General features: G+C 37.0%; 1 protein-coding gene across 1 annotated transcript in view; it reads right to left on the bottom strand.

Annotated features, from left to right (window-relative positions):
• Positions 1–19,856, bottom strand: part of Spag17 (sperm associated antigen 17) — a 194,555-nt gene that overhangs the window by 22,160 nt on the left and 152,539 nt on the right. The window contains exons 34-41 of the mRNA XM_076861963.1: positions 10,933–11,078; positions 10,698–10,828; positions 8,838–8,965; positions 6,694–6,876; positions 5,715–5,828; positions 5,015–5,060; positions 2,878–2,977; positions 2,252–2,299 (exon numbers count right to left, since the gene is read on the bottom strand). Coding sequence (XP_076718078.1) covers positions 2,252–2,299; positions 2,878–2,977; positions 5,015–5,060; positions 5,715–5,828; positions 6,694–6,876; positions 8,838–8,965; positions 10,698–10,828; positions 10,933–11,078 — 896 coding nt within the window. The remainder of the gene's footprint in view (positions 1–2,251; positions 2,300–2,877; positions 2,978–5,014; positions 5,061–5,714; positions 5,829–6,693; positions 6,877–8,837; positions 8,966–10,697; positions 10,829–10,932; positions 11,079–19,856) is intronic.

The raw sequence follows: 19,856 nt of genomic DNA, 5'->3' as shown, positions 1-19,856 counted from the left end.
GTTTTGGTTTATTTTCTACTTCTTCCGCAGTTAGTCACACTTCCTGCTTTGGGAATCAAACTCTCATATAAGATAGGGATTAATGATACCAGATGTTAGTTTGACTTCACAGTTGATCTCAAATGACTGAAACCCATGCAGTCCTATGATGGTTGAACTTTTGTGGGTTCTCTGAAATTTAAAGACAGCTAGAATCTACTGGTTCTCATAATTTTAGCAGTGGTAATAAAGAAACCAAACCAAACCTGAGGGATGGTTTAAGAATAATGTGGTGAGCAGTTACAAAGTTAAATAAAAGCAATCGGGATAATTCTGCTAGTTGCCTTTTCGACACCAGAATCCCTCTAGTGGGGAGGCAGTACCTTGGGAAGACTGATGAGATGTAGACGACCCATTTTACAGGTCAGAAAATAAAGGTGTAGAGAGGCTCAGTTACCTATTTCAAACCATGTAACTAAGAAAGGGTGGCATTTGAATTAAAACCGGGTTGTTTGTCTCGGAGCCCAGATCTTCGCACTGCAGGTACTCACTGGCTGTCAGTCACCCAGGGACTGAAAGGAACTTTAGATCTTTGGCAGTGTATCCATGCTCATAGTTTACAGATAAGTGAACTGAATTCCTGAGGAAGTTTTACTGATGTGACACAACCATCCAGCATCATACAGTCTGTAAGTGATCAAACTATAACTGACTCCAGATACACTGACGCTAAGGCCAGTGCTCTTCTATAAGATGGCATTCCTGGAAACCCTGGGCAGGTATGATTGACATATCATCTTATTTAAAGAACTTTATATTAGCATGAAAAATGGTTTAGTGCTCTGGTCTCACTGGATCTGGCTATTGCTTACCACTGTCTTAAAGCTATGCTCACAAAAGAAGCAATAAACTCCCACTGGGATAAACCCAAGTTCCTTTTTTAATTTGCACTTTTTTATTCTCCTTCAATTTGCATCTGATATTTGTTGACCACCTTCCACTTCCTTGAAACTTTCTCCTTCCTACACTCAATTATTTCCATGTTGCCCACACTTTTTCTTTCCATGACGCTTCTTCAACTGCGTGTTTGCTTTCACTGGCTTGCCACTGCTCACAAATTAAGCTTGAATGTTAAAATGTTTCAAAATTTAAAGAAATGGGAGAACACATGATTATGTACATAATTAAAAAGGCATCAAATAGTATGAAATAAAGAGGAAGTCTCCATTTCACACTGCCCCCTGACCTCCAGTCTCTTTCCCCATAGGCAGCCACTGCACCAATCTTTTCAATATGGTTTCAAGGTCATAAAACTTGGAGTGTCTGACCTTTCTTTGACGCAGACCACCAGGCTCCTTGTACCCACAGGCAAGGAGCATCCCTATCTCTGAAGACAGGGACACAGGAATGAGGAGGCCTAGGTAAGTTTCTCCCAGTTTGTTTCCATCAGCTCATACAGTTGGTCCCACCATACATGCCCAGGGTCCTCCATTCTTCATCAATCCTAGCAAGCAAATACGTAGGTTGAACCTTTTCTTTGGGGTCTTCATTTCCTTATGAACGTCCCATGTCATATAAAACTGAAATTTTGCATGCTTTTCTCTGATAAATCTGTCTTTTGTTATAGGAACCTGAGCCATGGACCTAGGATGGGTAGAGCGAAAGACAGTTTTCCTCTATGATACACATGTATGTATACCTTCTAGCTGGACCTTATCTCTGGATGTGAGCCAGGAGATTTGAAATCTTGTCATTTCCCCCAACACAGTGACATTTTAATGAAGGAGCACATTCATCTTAGGAGTCATTCTGAAGAGAAACCTTACAAGTGTGTCCAATACTGCCACATGTCCCACCCTATGGCAAGAGATCTGGAGTTGAAATCTTAAGCTGAAATGCAAAGGAAATCAGACCCTATAATGCTTATAGAACATTCCTTGGTTAAATGACAGGGACCCTTGAATGTTGGTGACCATGTTCTGCATGGAGTCGCACAATATTTACAAGTGTATTAGAACTGCTGAATGCACAGAGTGCCCTGAGAGCTTTCTAGCTCCGGAGAGGAAGTTCTGAATGGCCACGTGGACTTCCTCAAAGAGTGTGGCATCACCACATGGAAGCTGAATTCCACCATGGCAGAAGTGTTGTAGAAAAGGAGTCAAACAACAGCTGGAGACCTGGCCAGTAGGACCTTGTCTCCTCTCCAACTCTAGGATTCTGTGACCCTGGCCTTTTTTTCCACATGTTTGTATAGACTGCAAGAAAGAATTACCTTTTTTGTGCTATCTTTTCTTTCCAGCGTTTTTCTGATTCTGTGTTCCTATGTGAAATGAAGAAAAAAAGTATAATTGTTGGGTGTGGGGGAGATTCCCCCTTCTCTCGAGAATGTCATGGAATCCTTTACCCTTCCCCCTCCTCTCTGAAGGACACCAAGCTGAAGAGCGCCAAATTCAAAGGTTTTCTCAACTGGTCCCTGGACACAGTGTCCGATCACTGTTCCTGAGTCACCCTGCCAATCAGCACCTGCCATGTCACCTATACATCCTTTCTTAGGCCCAAGCTTGTGAGCTCTCGCTCTCTGCCCTCTTCCTCTCTTCCTCTCTGTCCTCTTCCTCTTCTTTCTCTCCTCTTTCTGCTCTCTGCCTCTCCTTTCCTTTGGGCAGCCCCCTAATAAAATCTCTTGGTTGAATCTCCGTCTCAGGTGCATCACTCACCTTTCAATAATGACAAGGGATTTACACAGCTTACAAACAATAAAAGAAGAACCAGCACTGTATGAAGAGTTAACACCGCGGGCGACAAAGGGCTGTGATTCACCACCCATGGCTGTGACCCTTGTCTTTCCATTTCCTCAATCACTGTATGCCTAACACTAATTAGAAAATATTATTAGCTTACCTCCATTTCTTTCCAAATAAATCTTTACCAAATGTATCCTGTGGACATTTTACAGTAGAAGCCAATGATTGCTTGAATAAATCAGTTAGATGGGCTGCAACTTTAAAAATACAAGCATTGAACATTTATTCCTACTTCTCCATAGTACAACACACAATCAGTAGCCAGTTACTAATTTGAGATGTTTTTAAGAGACTATCAAGGATTTACCAAAATTTCCTTGACCAAACTGTGACATAACAGTAAACCAGACTACTTCATTGAAGGGTTGTGGTGGCGAACACTCATCTTTTAGTCAAAATGTTAAATGCAGTGATACCTCGTTTTTCCCCATATCATTAGGGAATCTGTGTTCCACTCAACTGAATTCGCTCATGTCTAAAATGGCAAATCTGAAAACAAATTAACCATCATACTGAACTATTTTTCTAAACATGGAACTGCTCCCTGAATATCAGGACCTAAATATAATACAGTGGTTGTCGAGTAATTTGGGGAGTGATTGTTTTGAGTTTATTCATATAACATGGTCTTGGGGGGATGTCCACAGGAGAATTAAAAAAAAGTTGCCATGCTCCATGATTCTATGAGCTTAGGAAACACTGACTTATGCAAGGCTATGTTTTGTAGGATTTTTCTGCATCCTTAATTAGTTAATGTACATTGTGACTTTCCAAGAAACTAAGATAATATACAACATTATCCAAATTGATTTTATCATAAAACTCATTTTTAGTGGAGCCACCGCATAGACTAGCTTTTAGGGAGTACCCCAAGTATGCAGGAGGCTGTTTGCCTGTTGGATAAGTTCAAAAAATATACTTAGTTTGTCCCTTGTTATTGGATGAGTTGTGTGTTTCCTTCTATTTTGCCTGTTCACTTGAGCCAAAGGTTATAAGTTTGAATGCCCGAGGGTAAGTCTGTCAGATAAAGTATAGGGCACCTCATTCAATTTGAATTTCAGATAAATGAAAATTTTTTTTAGTTTAAGTATGTCTCAGGCTATATCAGGGAAATACTTATACTAAAAAAATTAACTATTATTTATCTAAAATTTAGTTTTTATTTAGGTCTTTTGTATTTGTATTCACTAAATCTTATAACTCCACTACAGGGCCATCCAGTAAAAAAGTGATGATAAAGTGTAAGGACACAGAGTATTAGGGGTTGTGATGGGTTCTTTTGTGATGGTCACTCTGAAGGGACAGTTGATAATCACCTTCAGCCAAATATAACTGTGTTAATATGATGCTTCAAAGAGAGAAAAACCTAGATTAACCAGAACACCATTAAAAATACATATATAGGCCAACACTGTGGATGATACGTGAAGCATGTCTGCGGGCTGAATGAGCCCATGTCTGCTAGTTCACACGGCTGAAAACCACAAACAAAAACCAAAACAAAACCAAATCCACGTAATTCTCCACTGCTTGTTTGCTGTGAACTGCGAAACCATACAACCCAATTTGTTGGAGGTTCAAGATGGAGTATTAGGGGAAGTTTGTTCCGTGGTCTGGGATTCAAGCAGTGAGAACACTGCTTCTCAGGGAGGGAAGTGCTTGTGTTCTACTGGGGCACCCGAAGTTCAAAGCATAGAGACTCCAATGCTGAGCTCACCCCAGTGAAGTAGCAGCACAGCTTGCTCCACACACAAACTAAGCAAATTTGTTGGAGTTTGTGTGTAATACACTTTAAACGGGAAGGCCTTCTAAGAGTAAACTGTTCCTGTGTAGACTAGTACAAGGTTTTGGTAATAATTGTATAGTTGTTCAAAAATTCTGTGCACAGGTATGGGGGTGAGTGGTGGTTGCTGATTGTTTCCTTCCTATAATATCTTAGTTATGTTCTAAATAGTTGTGTTTAACATAAAAGTCAAACAAATGTCAATGTGTTTCATTCAATAGGTGAAAATTACAGATGAATTAGAAGCAATTATGGTTTTCAAAGAGCTCTTAATTCGAGCAGAATAAAACATAACACACAAAAAACATTACAACACAATATGGCCAATGTGGGAACGTAGGTGAATGTATGAGCTTTGCTATCAGATGAAAGAATAACTAATAACTGTATTTAAGATTATTCATCTGAAATTTGTAAATATATCACAGAAAAATATTAAATACCAAGTTACCTTCATCAGCATGACTTTTTGTAGTTTCCTCAATTTTAGGGAAAGACTGAAATGAAGACAGAATTACTTGATGATGATTATATTACATACAAAATTCACTTTGTTTAGAAGCGCTATTTTTGAGCTCAAATTGATTTGTTATAGAAATCACTATAAAATAATTTTTTAATACCAATGTAAAAATTGATTTTGGGGTCATTTCTTTTACTTAAACAAATTTATGAAAATAGAAATCAAATGTGGATGTGTAACCGATGTGACTCTGCAATCTGTATACGGGGTAAAAATGGGAGTTCATAACCCACTTGATTCTAAAGTATGAAATATGATATGTCAAGAGCTTTGTAATGTTTTGAACAACCAATAAAAAAATATATACCTTTGAAAAAAATAGAAATCATTTTTTAAGTTACATAAATTATTTTTTTCTTAATCCTTCAGGTTTCATTTATTACTTCATTCAGTGTTTCAATTAATACCAATTTCTTCAGAGATGTTGATTAGGAAGAACCCAAAATGTATTGGGAAAAATCAACAGATAAAGAATAAGATTTCCACAGAAATAAGGAACTACAAGGAGGAAGCAAATGCTTTACAGAAGTGATAGAAACAGTATACAGCAATTCTTCATGACGTTTGTCTGGAAGGATCTAATACGGAAAAAGTAATAAACACATTGGTCTATAAAACATTTTCTCACCATAACTAGCTTGAGGAGATCTGCAGCATTGCCCCTCTCCTCCTCAGTTCTGGAATCCTTGACCGTCATTTCCTGAAGCTCATCTTCTTTCTTTAGAATGTGGTTTATATAGTCCTAAATCAGTAGAATAAAATAAATAGATAAAAATAAGGAATAGGGTAGAGAGAGAGAGATACCAACATAGTCAACATCTGCTTGAAATATTACAAAAAGATTAACCGTAGATAAATTCACAATGCTTAACAAGCAAAGACCTACAAGGACCAAGAGAAAAACTTTTAAGGATAGGATAGAACTGCATGGTGAGCTCAGAAATGTCCTCTTTTTACTCTCTGTGATTTAGTGCCCTCGAGCAGATGGGAAGATTTTCAGGTATAATCTTTTAAGATTCTATCTATAAATGTAAGTTGCTTTGTTCATGCCTTTGCTTCCAAGGGAAGTATAATTTACTTTTCCTGTTAATACTTGATCCATTTCTGCAAATAATGATCCTCCACTCCATTGCTGGTGCTGGGCATATAGCCATAAACAAAACACATAATCTCTGTTCTGAGGGAGTTAAGCTATAAAGACACATGTTAAGGATATGATCATACAATTAATTATATATTTACAAATTCTTAGACCACTTCCAAAGCAACAATACTTTCCATCCATGGACAAGTACCAGATTACCAGGTGGCTCTTTTTTCCCCAGATGTTGCCAGACTAGTTTTCTGTGCAGTAAGAGGTCTCTATGTAGCAATCACCTATGAAAGTTTCTTATCTTTTCAATGTCTTGGGGGCCTCTTAATGATTCCTCCACCTTAGGTGAATCATTAAGTATCTGCCTCTCAAACTTCTACTCAGAAGATTGATATTCTATTGCACTAAATAAATATTGGTAGAATTAGGTAATTTCAGGTTCCTCAGGAAGCCAAGAGGAATGATTACCTTGTTCCTAATTCTTTTTGGGGTCAAATTACCTGGATTATATTACCTTAAGGGAAATCTGCAGCCTCAGTTTCACTTCATCCTTTATAACCTCATGCTGGATGAACTGGCGTGTCTGTAGTACATCAGGGACCTTGAGAACAGGTGCTGGGGCACTCATTAGCTGTTTAGACCCAATGCAAAGCCCCTTCCAAATGTGAGTGCCAAAGGGAGGTCCTGGAGTTTTTTTCTGTCAACAAAACAAAAGATTCACCAAAGAGTTCAGAATATTTTCACAACAGTTTATATGTATACATATATATGTAATATATATATATTTTATATATATGTATATATAGTTGTAAATGGGTACAATACTTTTATTTTATTCATTTTTTTATTCATTTATTTTTTATGTGGTGCTGAGGATTGAACCCAGTGCCTCACATGTGCTAGCAGGAGCTCTAACCTAGGCCAACAATAGTTGTTTTTTTTTTTTTTTTTTTTTTTTAAACTGAGTAATTATCTAGATTTTACACCAGGAACCACTTGTTAGAAATATGAAGGTGCAAAAAATAAAATAAAGTAAAAAACAAACAAACAAAAAACCCCTTCTTTCTACAAATAAAAAAGAAACTGATAATAGAACAGGGCAAGGCTTCCTCTTTATGCGTGTTTTCCCAAATCTGGCTATTTAAAAATCCTGTTGCATGGGTCCCACTGGGTAGCATTCAGTCCTGAGCAGTGCTGGACAGAGGAATGTAACAGTGGCCTAGCTCATGACGAATGGATGTGATCTCCTTAATACCCTCAGGGAACCTAAGACATTCAGAATCTCTGACTTTCTGGTTCTGTGTTCATTTTGTACTAGAAGGAGAGAGAAATTGGGCCAGAGACATGGGGCATTTTGAGCTCACTCCGGATTAGGCATGACTTCAGTCTGCTCAGGACTTTTTGAGAAGAAATGTCTACCTTAAACTCCTCTCTATGTGCTCCCCGGTGACTCACCTCCAGGAGTGATGTGCTTTACTGTCCTAAGTTCTCAAGGGAGCCTGATGTGTGTCATTTTAAAAGGCCTAGCTAGTGGCAATCACTCAGGAGCTGAGGTTCTTAGCGTAAGAAGTTTCAGAGGAAGAGAATAAACTTCTTTAATAATCCCAGATGCGGTGTATTCTTTATCACAACATAGTACTTTCAACTTGGATATAGCCTTGGTGAGATGTTTGGTGTGAATTTTTCATTTTCAGAGAAGGAAACTTAGGTGCAGTGTGATCTGTCTCAGATCCCACACAAATAAGAGTAGAATCAGAGCCTGAATTCATGGTCACCTTTATCACATCATGTTGATTAGTCACCAAGTTAAATGATAGGGGGAAAAAGTCTTTGTTATCTGAAATGCCAATCACCTGTGCCCTTGCTGGTGTAAGATTGAGTGCAGGACAGCAATAATCACAACCCCAAGACATTATCCTCCTTTTTTGACACTAGTGTCCTGTTCTGATCATATTATCAGCATGTTCATTGATTTAATAACTTAAAACCTTACAATAATGCTGGATACATTTCATAAATTGTTTGGAAAATTAAATGGAAAAACTTGCAAGATGCAAGACTTCATAATTCTTGTCAAATATTTTCTTTCATTTTTTTAAATTTTTTAACTACACACCTTTTTCTTTCATTCTTAAAAAAATGAAAAAAATATTTGAAGTTCTTTAATCTGACACAATCACAGTATTTACTTTCTAACACTACAATTGCAAAATCCATGTGTATTCCTTTACATTATTCTTACCTGCTTGGGTTGTGCATTTTTAATATATGAAGGGGGAAATGGGATGTGTGGAAGGCCAAAAATTCTGTGTTAAAACAAGTAAGCAGTGACAGGAGGGAATGGCATAATACCAGTTATTGCACGACAGGAGAGGTGTTAGAGGTTATTCAGAAAGGATATTCTGATATTGTAGGAAGATGCTCAAGTGTGCAATATAGGATAAAAGAAATAAAACCAAAATTAGCAAGTCAGATGTATTTCTCTAAAATTCTATTGCCACATCTTCAAGTGTCAAAAGCCTTCAAATAAAAAACCTCTTGAAGATATTAGCAATTTACGGGAGGATGAAAGGTATGAATATGTGGAAGAAGACCTGAGATTATGGTCCACTGACAGATGGAAATGCAAATAAAGTGACTTGTGCAGAACATGAATACCTCGACTGAGGGGAATGTCTCCCACGACCTTGACTGGAGATTGGGAGGAACGATTGTACTTAATTCCTTTTTTATTAGCCACAGTGACGCTTCATGGAAAGGACGAAGGACTGTGATACTCAGAGAACCTGGTTCAAAGAGAGTCATCAGAAGATTATAAGATTATTTCTGCATCCAAATTATTCTGATAAATTCAACAGGCATTAACTAAAACCAGCAAACACTTTTTAAAATTTAACTCAGGGGTGCTTAACCACTAAGTCATATCCCTAGTCCCTTTTTTTTTTTTTTTTTTTTTTGAGACACGTTCTTACTAAGTTGCTTAGGACCTCTCGCCAAGTTGCTAAGGCTGGCCTTGAATTTGTGATCCTCCTGCTTCAGCCTCCCAAGCTACTGAGATTGCAGACATGTACCACTGCACCTGGATCAACACACTTTTGAACTGCCTTCTACACAAAAATTTTAGTGAGGCACTGTGATTATGCTTAAGGACCTAGCAATCTAGCAGGACGAGGAGGCTGTTAGTCACCATAACACCTAGAAACTTAACTTAGAGCACCTAGAAGTATTCACTAATGCCTCACTCTCTCTTGATAAACATATCCAATTACTGACAGTTCTACCAACAAACTTCCTTGAGTCAATCCACTTCTGCCCTCTCCACAGACCCTACATTAGGTCATGTGCCTCAGAACCATCCTGTTCTGGACTATAGGAACAACTAGCCTTTCTACCCCTGTGCATTCTAAGTGACCCTCTCCTGCAGTCAGCATGACTGGCTATGTTTATCCATAATTAAAACAATTCTTTGACTTTCATTGCTCCTGAAATAAAATGGGGTTATATTTTTTGGTTCCCTGCCTCAACTTGCACCATTCAATGTCTCTGTGCTCTAGTCACATTGGCCTTTTTGTTCACCCTGTTATACAATGTGTCATGATTCTTTCTCTTTTCTAAAAAATTTCTCCCTCTTGCCTGAAATAACCCTACTCACCCACTAGCTCTCGACTCAAGGGTCTTCAGGGAAGATTTTTATACTGCATCAGGTTTCTCCATTAGATGCTGTCATGCAACAACGTTCCTTTCTTTCATAAACTTCAGCCCAATTTATACTTATATGGTTATCTGTATTACTGTGTGATCAATGCCCATCTCTTCCATTAAAATATAAGCTCTGTGGAAACAGGTTCCATAGCTCACCATTGTATTCCTAGCACTCAGGTGGTACGTGGCTCCTGACAGGTTGCCAAGTGATGCTAGTTGAATACATGAGTAACAGAGAAATCTGAGACAATTCTAATTCTCACCCAGTTCCACATATGTACTGCATAACCAGTTAGAGACCCCTACTCTCCAGATTCACAACAGACAAGGCATATTACATTATGTACACCTGCAACAGTATACTAACATATAAATTCCTAATGAGGGTGGCTTATATAACATCTCACATTGGCATTCTAACTCACACATAAAACATATTCTTTTCTTTTACTCAACTCCACCAAATCAAACCTTCCCAATGAACTCCCAAAATGAACTTATAAGAGATGTTTCATTTTTCTTGGTGTTTCCTTACCAGGATGAAATGAACTCATAAACAGGAGCACAGGCATATAAATAAACATACATACAGTTTTGCTTTCAGAAGAGAAATTTGGACTCAGTTTGCATAGGTCAATGCTCAGATATAGCATAATAGCAAAAGAAACTCAAAAAGCTACATAAACAGTTGACATGGCCAGGTCGAAAGTGTGGTAGAAAGTGAGCAAAGGGGAAATAGTGGAGAGGCTGGCATGGAATGGAGGGAGAGTGCGAGGAGGAGAGCAGAAGGGGGCTCCAGACACGTGGTTTCTCTACCTGGCTGTTCCTGCACTGGCTCTTGTAGAACCACAGCAGTTGATTCTCCGTAGGCCAAAGACAAGTATTCTTCTATGTCACTGTCACGAAGAAGTTCCATTCCTGACCCATCAGCATAGATAACAAAAAATCTGTTTGGAGAGATAAAAATGTAATCATGAAATATTCAGTTAAAGACTTCTTCAATAAGAAATTGAGACTAAAAGTTGTGGAACTATTAGTATTAGCTTTTTACCTGGGAACATGTTCACCATAGATTTGCAGAAAATTCTTTTCAAAATTAATAGATGATAAACTATCATATCCCTCAGTTTCTACATTTAAATCATCTTCCGATTTTTTTTCAGGTAACAAAGTTGACACAGTGCCATCTGCCATGACCTAAGACACAAAGCATATAAGCAACGAACAGAAAAAAGGACAAGCTCATATTTCTGCTGATCCAATCTGAGAAAGAAGGTGATCTTTTGATATACTCAGAAAATCAGGTATATTTATTTACAAGGGATTCTTCATTTAAGTATAGATTGTATTAATAAAAATGAAAACACAACAGCACAGTTCTTATAAACCACACCTAGAATGTGAAAACAATCTGGAATGCATTTAGAGGAAAGTTATTAGATTTGGGAGGGGCTGAAGGGAAATCTTATCCTGTGAGGTCTTGTTCAAAGAATAGAGAATTTGAAAAGGTGTGTGATGGTTGTATTGAAATAGTAAAGAGGCTGCTGCATGAGGAAGCTCACATGCTGAGATTCCAGAATGAGGGCACAAGGGAAGATACACAGGGCAGCAGGTCTACTGTCAAAATGGGAAACTGCACTGGTGCTGTTGTTGCTATCTGCAGCTGGCATGCATCTCTCCCTCAAGGAATGTGGTTCAGGCTCACAGACCACTGAAGGGACTGCCCAAGAGGAGTGTCAACGCTTTGAGACATGCTTGCCCTGGGCAAGCCACACACTTCAGCCTGGAAGGGTTTGGCTTTACGTTTCCATCTTCTCTTATTATTCTTATTATTTTTGTTAGTTGAAATTTGTCAATTTGAGCTCATGTTAGAAGAGTCTCAGTGATTCTGCAACTTGTATTTGGGGTAAAAATGGGAGTTCATAACCCACTTGAATCAAATGTATGAAAGATGATATGTCATAAGCTTTGTAATGTTTTGAACAACCAATAAAAAAAAAATAAACTTAATCAGGGCTTCTCTGCCTATCAAAACAAAGTTAGGGACACCATGATATAAGTCCAAATCTAAAAAATAACTTTAGAGCTCCACGTGGCCTGGCGACCCGGAGAGAGGCCTGCCCCAGTACCCTACAGCCTGGCTACCTGGAGAGGCCCACCCCATGCCCACACTCATAACTGAGGTTACTTATCCACCAATGCATGGTTTCATAGCCCAACATCAGGATACATATAGGCTTGAGGCTGCAGCCACCTCAAACTGAGATATCACTGCTTCTATCAAGGAACAACAGTAAGGAGCTGATAAGATGTCACCAAGTTCCCTATGGGCCTGGATGCACCAGAGGTATCTCTACTAGGGGGTGCTAATGGTTATCCTGTTGCTGAGGTGACAGGAAGTCTTGCATGGGGTTGCCTATCTCTTGTTTCTCCTACTAACAGCCAACTTATGATTACTTTTTCACTAGTCATATAATCTAATACCTCTATGTTATCACATCCTACTTCATAAACATTTCAGCCAACCCCCGCCCCCAGTCCCCCTTTCTACCATTTTAGAATCTATAAACCACTACAGAAACATATTGACTATATGGTAAAAGACCACTAAACTCTTCATTTTTGATTATAGTGACAAAACTGTAAATGTAAAAATAGAAGCTAACTGATCTATGGCTGCATGTTGGATACATTGAGTGCTATATTATTGATCTCCCCTTTAAAGGTGAGGTATTGGTAACCTGTAGGCACACTACAATAGGGCAGAAGCTTCAATACCTCGGATCTACACTGCAAGAGAGGAAGACACATAGACATCAAGAAAAAACAAAGGAGGAAAGTGCCCCAAACTAACCAAGATACTACAACAATAGAATCCATAGATAGTGCAATAGATGAAATGTCAGTGAAGGAGTTCAGAATATACATAACTAAAATGACCTGGGAATTAAAAAATGACCTAAGTGAGCAGATATAAGCAAAAGTCCATCACTCCAACAAGGAGATAAGAGAACAATTATGGGCAACCATCAATCACACCAACAAAGATATAAGAGAGAAAAATACAGGTTGCAAGAGATTACTTCAAGAAAGAGAAAGAGATTCTGAAAAAAAAACCCAGAAATTCTTGAAATAAAAAAAAATAATAAACCAAATAAAAAACTCAATAGAAAGCATCACCAACAGATTAGTTCACTTGGAAGACAGGACCTCAGACAATGAAGACAAAATACACAATGTTTAAAATAAAGTTGATCTCATAGTGAAGATGGTAAGAAACCATAAACAGAATATCCAAAAATTATTGCATACCATCAAAAGACCAAATTTAACATTTATTGGGAGAGTGGAATGTTAAGAGATTCAAACCAAAGTAATGCACAATCTCTTCAAAGAAATAATATCAGAAAATTTCCCAAGCATGAAGATTGGATTGGAAAAAAATCAAATAAAAGAGGCCTATAGGAAAACAAATGTACAAAATTACAACAGATTTACACCAAGACACATTAAAATGAAAATGCCTAGCATACAAAATAAGAATAAAATTTTAAAAGCCTCAAGAGAGAAAAAAATCAGATTACATATAAGGGAAGACCAATTTGGATCTCAGCAGATTTTTCAACCCAGATCCTCAAAGCCAGGAGATCCTGGAACAACATATACTAAGATCTAAAAGATAATGGATGCCAACTAAGAATCTTTATATTCAGCAAAACGAAGCTTCATATTTGATCATGAAATAAAAACCTTCCATGATAAACAAAAGCTAAAAGAATTTACACCAAGAAAGCCTGCACTACAGAATATTCTTAGCAAAATATTCCATGAGGAGTAAATAAAAAACAACAATGAAAATCTGCAAAGAGAAGAACTACAATAAGGGAAAAGCTAACCAAAGGAGAAACCAATTCAAGTTAAATACCAAAAATAAACAAAAATGACTGGAAATACAAATCATGTCTCAATAATAACCCTGAATGTTAATGGCTTAACTCACCAATCAAAAGACATAGGCTGGTAGATTGGATTAAAAAAAAAGAAGACCCAACAATATGCTTCCTTCAAGAGACTCACCTTATAGCAAAAGACACAGACTGAAGGTGAAATATTGGGATAAAGTATACCATTCACATGGGCTGTGTAAACAAGCAGGGGTTTCCATCCTTGTATCAAATAAAGTAGACTTCAAGTTAAAGTTAATCAAGAGGGATAAGGATGGACATTTCATACAGCTTAAGGGAACCATTCATCAACAAGACATAACAGTTATAAATATATATGCCCCAAATAATGGAGCATCTGTATTTATCAATCAAACTCTTCTCAAATTCAAGAGTCAAACAGACCACAACACAATAAATCTGGGTGACTTTAACACACCTCTGGATAGATCTTCCAAACAAAAGTTAAACAAAGAAACCATAGAACTCAATAGTACAACAATAACTTAGACTTAACTGACATATATAGAGTATATTATTCATCAACAAGCAAATATATTTTCTCCTCAGCAGCATATGGATCCTTCTCTAAAATAGACCATATATTATGCCACAAATCAAATCTTAATATAATACAAAAAAGTAGAGATACTACCTTGCATTTTTTCAGAGCATATGGAATAAAATTAGAAATCAATGATAAAATAAAAGCTACTCCAACACCTGGAGACTACATAATATGCTACTGAATGAACAATTAGTTGTAAAAGACCTCAAGGAGGAGATTAAAAAATTCTCAGAGGTAAATGAGAACACTGATACAACATATTGAGATCTCTGGGACACCATGAAGGCAGCTCTAAGAGGAAATGTCATTGCATGGAGTTCGTTCATTCAAAGAAGAAAAAGTCAACAAATAAATGATCTAATATTACATCTCAAAACCCTAGAAAAAGAAGAACAAATCAACCTCAAAGCAGTAGAAGACAGGAAATAATTAAAATCAGAGCTGAAATCAGTGAAACTGAAACAAAAGAAACAATTGTAAAAACTGACCAAACAAAAAGTTGGTTCTTTGAAAAAATAAATAAAATTGAGAAACACTTAGTCTTGCTAACAAAGAGAAGGAGAGAGAAAACTCAAATTATTAACATACATGATGAAAAAGGAAATATCACAATAGACACTACAGAAATACAGAAGACAATTAGAAATTATTTTGAAAACTTGTACTCCAATAAAATAGAAAATATTGAAGGTATCAACAAATTTCTAGAGTCATATAATTTGCCCAAATTGAATCAAGATGATATACACAATTTAAACCGATCAATTTCAAGTGACGGAATAGAAGATGCCATCAGAAGTCTACCAATCAAGAAAAGACCAAGACCGGATGGATACACAGCGAGTTCTACAAGACCTTTAAAGAAGAACTAATACCAATACTCTTCAATTCATTTCAGGAAATAGAAAGAGGCAGCACATCCAAACTCATTCTATGAGGCCAATATCACCCTGATTCCAAAACTCAGGAAAGAAACATAAAAAAAAAACAAAAACAAAACTTCAGACCATAGGTGCAAAAATTCTCAACAAAATTCTGGCAAATCAAATACAAAAATATATCAAAAATATTGTGCACCATGATCAACTGGGTGTCATCCCAGGGATGCAAGGTTGGTTCAACATATGGAAATCAATAAATGTAATTCATCACATCAATAGACTTAAAGATAAGAATCATATGACTATCTCAATAGATGAAGTTTAGAAAGCATTTGACAAAATACAGCACCCCTTTATGTTCAAAACACTAGAAAAACTAGGGATATCAGGAACATATCTCAACATCATAAAGGCTATCTATGCTAAACCCAAGGCAAACATTATTCTAAATGGAGAGAAATTGAAGGCATTCCCTCTAAAAACTGGAACAAGACAGGGATGCCCTCTTTCACCACTTCTATTTAACATAGTTCTTGAAACACTGGCCAGAGCAATTAGACAGAGGAAAGAAACTAAAGGGATACAAATAGGAAAAGAAGAACTCAAATTATCACTATTTGCTGACCCAAAAAATACCTAGGAGACCCAAAAAATTCCACCATAAATCTTCTGGAACTAATAAATGAATTGAGCAAAGTAGCAGGATATAAAATCAACACCCATAATTCAAAGGCTTTTCTGTACATCAGTGACAAATCTGCTGAAAGAGAAACTAGGAAAATCACCCCATTTACAGTAGCCTCAAAAAACAAACAAACAAACAAAAAAACTTGGGTATCAACTTAATGAAAAAGGTGAAAGACCTCTACAATGAAAACTACAGAACACTAAAGAAAGAAATTAAAGAAGATCTTAGAAGATGGAAAGATCTAACTTGTTCTTGAATAGGCAGAAATAATATTGTCAAAATGACCATATTACCAAAAGCACTATATAGATTCAATGCAATCCCAATTAAAATCCAATCCCAGTGACATTCCTTATAGAAATAGAAAAATCGACCATGAAATTCATCTGGAAAAATAAGAGACCCAGAATAGCCAAAGCAATCCTCAGCAAGAAGAGTAAAGCTGGTGGCATTACAATTCCAGATCTTAAACTATACTATAGAGCAATAGTACCAAAAGCAGCATGGTATTGGCACCAAAATAGACCTATAGACCAATGGTACAGAATAGAGAACACAGAGACAAACCCACATAATTGCAGTTATCTCATATTAGACAAAGGTGCCAAAAACATATGTTGGAGAAAAGAAAATCTCTTCAACAAATGGTGCTGGGAAAACTGGAAATCCATGTAACAAAATGAAATTAAACTGCTCTCTCTCACCATGCATAAAACTCAACTCAAAGTGGATCAAGGACCTAGGAATTAAACCAGAGACCTTGCACCTAATGGAAGAAAAAGCAGGTCCAAATTTCCATCATGTCGGATTAGGCCCCAACTTTCTTAATAAGACTCCTATAGTGCAAGAATTAAAACCAAGAATCAATAAATGGGATGAACTCAAACAAAAAAAGCTTTTTCTCAGCAAAAGAAACAATCAGTGAGGTGAACAGAGAGCCTACAGAATGGGAGCAAATGTTTACTATAAGCACATCAGATAGAGCACTAATCTCTAGGATATATAAAGCACTCAAAAACCTTAACATCAAAAAAACAAATAACCCAACCAATAAATGGGCCAAGGAACTGAACAGACACTTCTCAGAAGAGGAGATACAATTAATCAACAAACATATGAAAAAATGTTCAACATCTCTAGCAATTAGAGAAATACAAATCAAAACTACTCTAAGATTTTATCTCACACTAGTCAGAAGGGCAGTTTTCAAGAATACAAACAACAATAAGTGTTGGCGAGGATGTGGAGGAAAAGGCACACTAATACAATGCTGGTGGGACTGCAAATTGGTGCAGCCAATCTGGAAAGCAGTATGGAGATTCCTTGGAAAACTTGGAACAGAATCACCATTTAACCCAGCTATCCCACTCCTCGGCTTATACCCAAAGGACTTAAAATCAGCACACTGTAGTTATACAGTCACATCACTGTTTATAAAAGCACAATTCACAATAGCTAAATTGAGGAACCAACCCAGATGCCCTTTAGGATATGAAAGGATAGGGAAACTTTGGTATATATACACAACGGAATATTACTCAGCATTAAAAGAGAATAAAATTATGTCATTTTCAGGTAAATGGATGGAGTTGGAGAATATAATGCTAAGTAAAGTAAGCCAGTCCCCTAAAACCAAAGGCCAAATGTTTTCTGTGATATGAGGATGCTGACTCATAATGGTGATGGGGGTGGGGAGCATGGGAGTATCAGACAAACTTTAGATAGGGCAAAGAGGAGGGAGGGGTAGGGAGGGGGGATGGGAGAAGGAAAGATGGTGGAATGAGTTAGACATCATTACCCTAGGTACGTGTATAAAGACACAAATGGTGTGAAAATACTTTGTGTACAAATAGTGGCTTGAAATGTTGTGCTCTATATGTGTAATGTGAAATGAATTGTGTTCTGCAGTCATATATAACAAATTAGATAAATATATAATTTAATTTAAAATAAAGGATATTAGGATTCCCCCAACACCTGCCTCTCTCTATCTTTGCTTCCTGGCAACTCTGTAGTAAATAGGCTTCCTCTGTTAGGTGATCCTGTCATGATGTACCATGCTGCCCTAGGCCCTTAGGCCCAGAGCAACAGGGCCAAGCAACCATGGCCTGATAACTCTGAAACTGAGGCAAAGGAAACATCTCCTCCCTTGAAGTGGCTTTAACTCAAGTATTTTGTCACAGTAATGGAAAGCTGGCTGACACACTTCTTATTGCTATTGTCATTTCCCTTTGCTTGCTAAATCCTTGGGTATTAACAGATATGATTTCTTTTTAAAGTCATCTTTGAAAGAATATTGGGGCTATTTGCTGTAATTGCTTTGTTTTATGGCATATGTTGTATGTTTTCTCATTTGTGACTTTAGTCGTATGAGATTTCACTTTTCTCCAAGTAAATCCAGCTATGAATTTGTGAAAAAAAAAATAAAAATAAATAAATAACTTCACACTCACTAGCCAATGGAGGAAATTCCAATTTTGGGAAAGGAGAGCGAGAGAGAGAGAGAGCAAAGAAGGAAGGGAGGGAAAAAATGCTTAGAGTAGGGGTTGATGAACCTTTTTGGTCAAGGACCAGAAGTAAATACTTCGGGATTTATAAGCCTTACACTCTCTATTGCAACTACTCAAATCTTCCATTATTTTAAAAATTTGTTCTAATAGTTATACATCATAGTAGAATGTATTTTGCATACTATACATATATATAGAGTATAATTTCTCACTCTTCTGGTTATACACAACATAGAACTACATTGGTTGTTTAATCATATATGCACATAGGATAGTAATGCCTGATTCATTCTATTATCTGTCCTATTCCCATTTCCCCTTCCTTCCCTTCATTCCTCTTTTTCTAACCCAAAGTACTTCTATTCTTCCCTAACCCTTACTGCCTTATTGTGAAGTAAGCATACACGTATTAGAGAAAACATTCAGTCTTTGGCTTTTGGGGATTGGCTTATTTCACTTAGTATGATAGTCTCCATTTCCATCCATTTACCAGCAAATGCCATAATTTCATTCTCTTTTAGACTGAGTAATATTCCATTATGTATATATATCACATTTTCTTTATCCATCCATCTGTTGAAGGGCACATATGTCGGTTCCATAGTTAACTATTGTGAATTGAGCTGCTATAAACATTAATGTGTTTGTGTCACTGTAGTATGCTGATTTTAAGTCCTTTGGGTATAAACCAAGGAGTGAGATAACTGGGTCAAATGGTGGTTCTGTTCCAAGTTTTCTGAGAAATCTCTATACAGCTTTCCAGAGTGGTCACATCAATTTGCAATCCCACCAGCAATGTATGAGTGAAATTTCCCCCCACATCCTTGCCAACATTTATTGTTGCTTTATTCTTTTTTTTTTTTTTTTGTCCAGGAATTCTAATCACTTTCTGCCTTTTACTTTTTTATATCTTTTTTAAATTTTTATTTATTTATTTTAATTAGGTATATACTACAGCAGAATGCATTTTGATTCATTGTACACAATTGCAGCACAACTTTTCTTTTCTCTGATTGTACACAATGTAACGTCGCACCATATGTGCAGTCATTCATGTACCTAGGGTAATAATGTTCATCACATTCTACCATCATTCCTGTCCCCATTTCCCCTCCACTCCCCCCCTCCCCCTTGCTCAAAGTTCCTCCATTTTTTCCATGCACTGCCCCGCCCCCGCCATTATGGATCAGCATCCACTTAGCAGAGAGAACATTTGACCTTTGATTTTTTGGGGATTGCTCGTATTCTTGATAATTGCCATTCTGACTAGAGTTAGAAGAAATCTCAGTGTATTTTTAATTTGCATTCCTCTAATTGATAGAGATGTTGAATATTTTTTCATATATTTGTTGACTGATTGTATTTCTTTTTCTGTGAAGTGTCT

Source organism: Callospermophilus lateralis, chromosome 7, assembly GCF_048772815.1.
Source record: "Callospermophilus lateralis isolate mCalLat2 chromosome 7, mCalLat2.hap1, whole genome shotgun sequence".
In the NCBI taxonomy this organism is placed as follows: Eukaryota; Metazoa; Chordata; class Mammalia; order Rodentia; family Sciuridae; genus Callospermophilus; species Callospermophilus lateralis.
The sequence above is the reverse complement of the archived record's forward strand: the minus strand, read 5'-3'. Positions and strand labels throughout refer to the sequence as shown.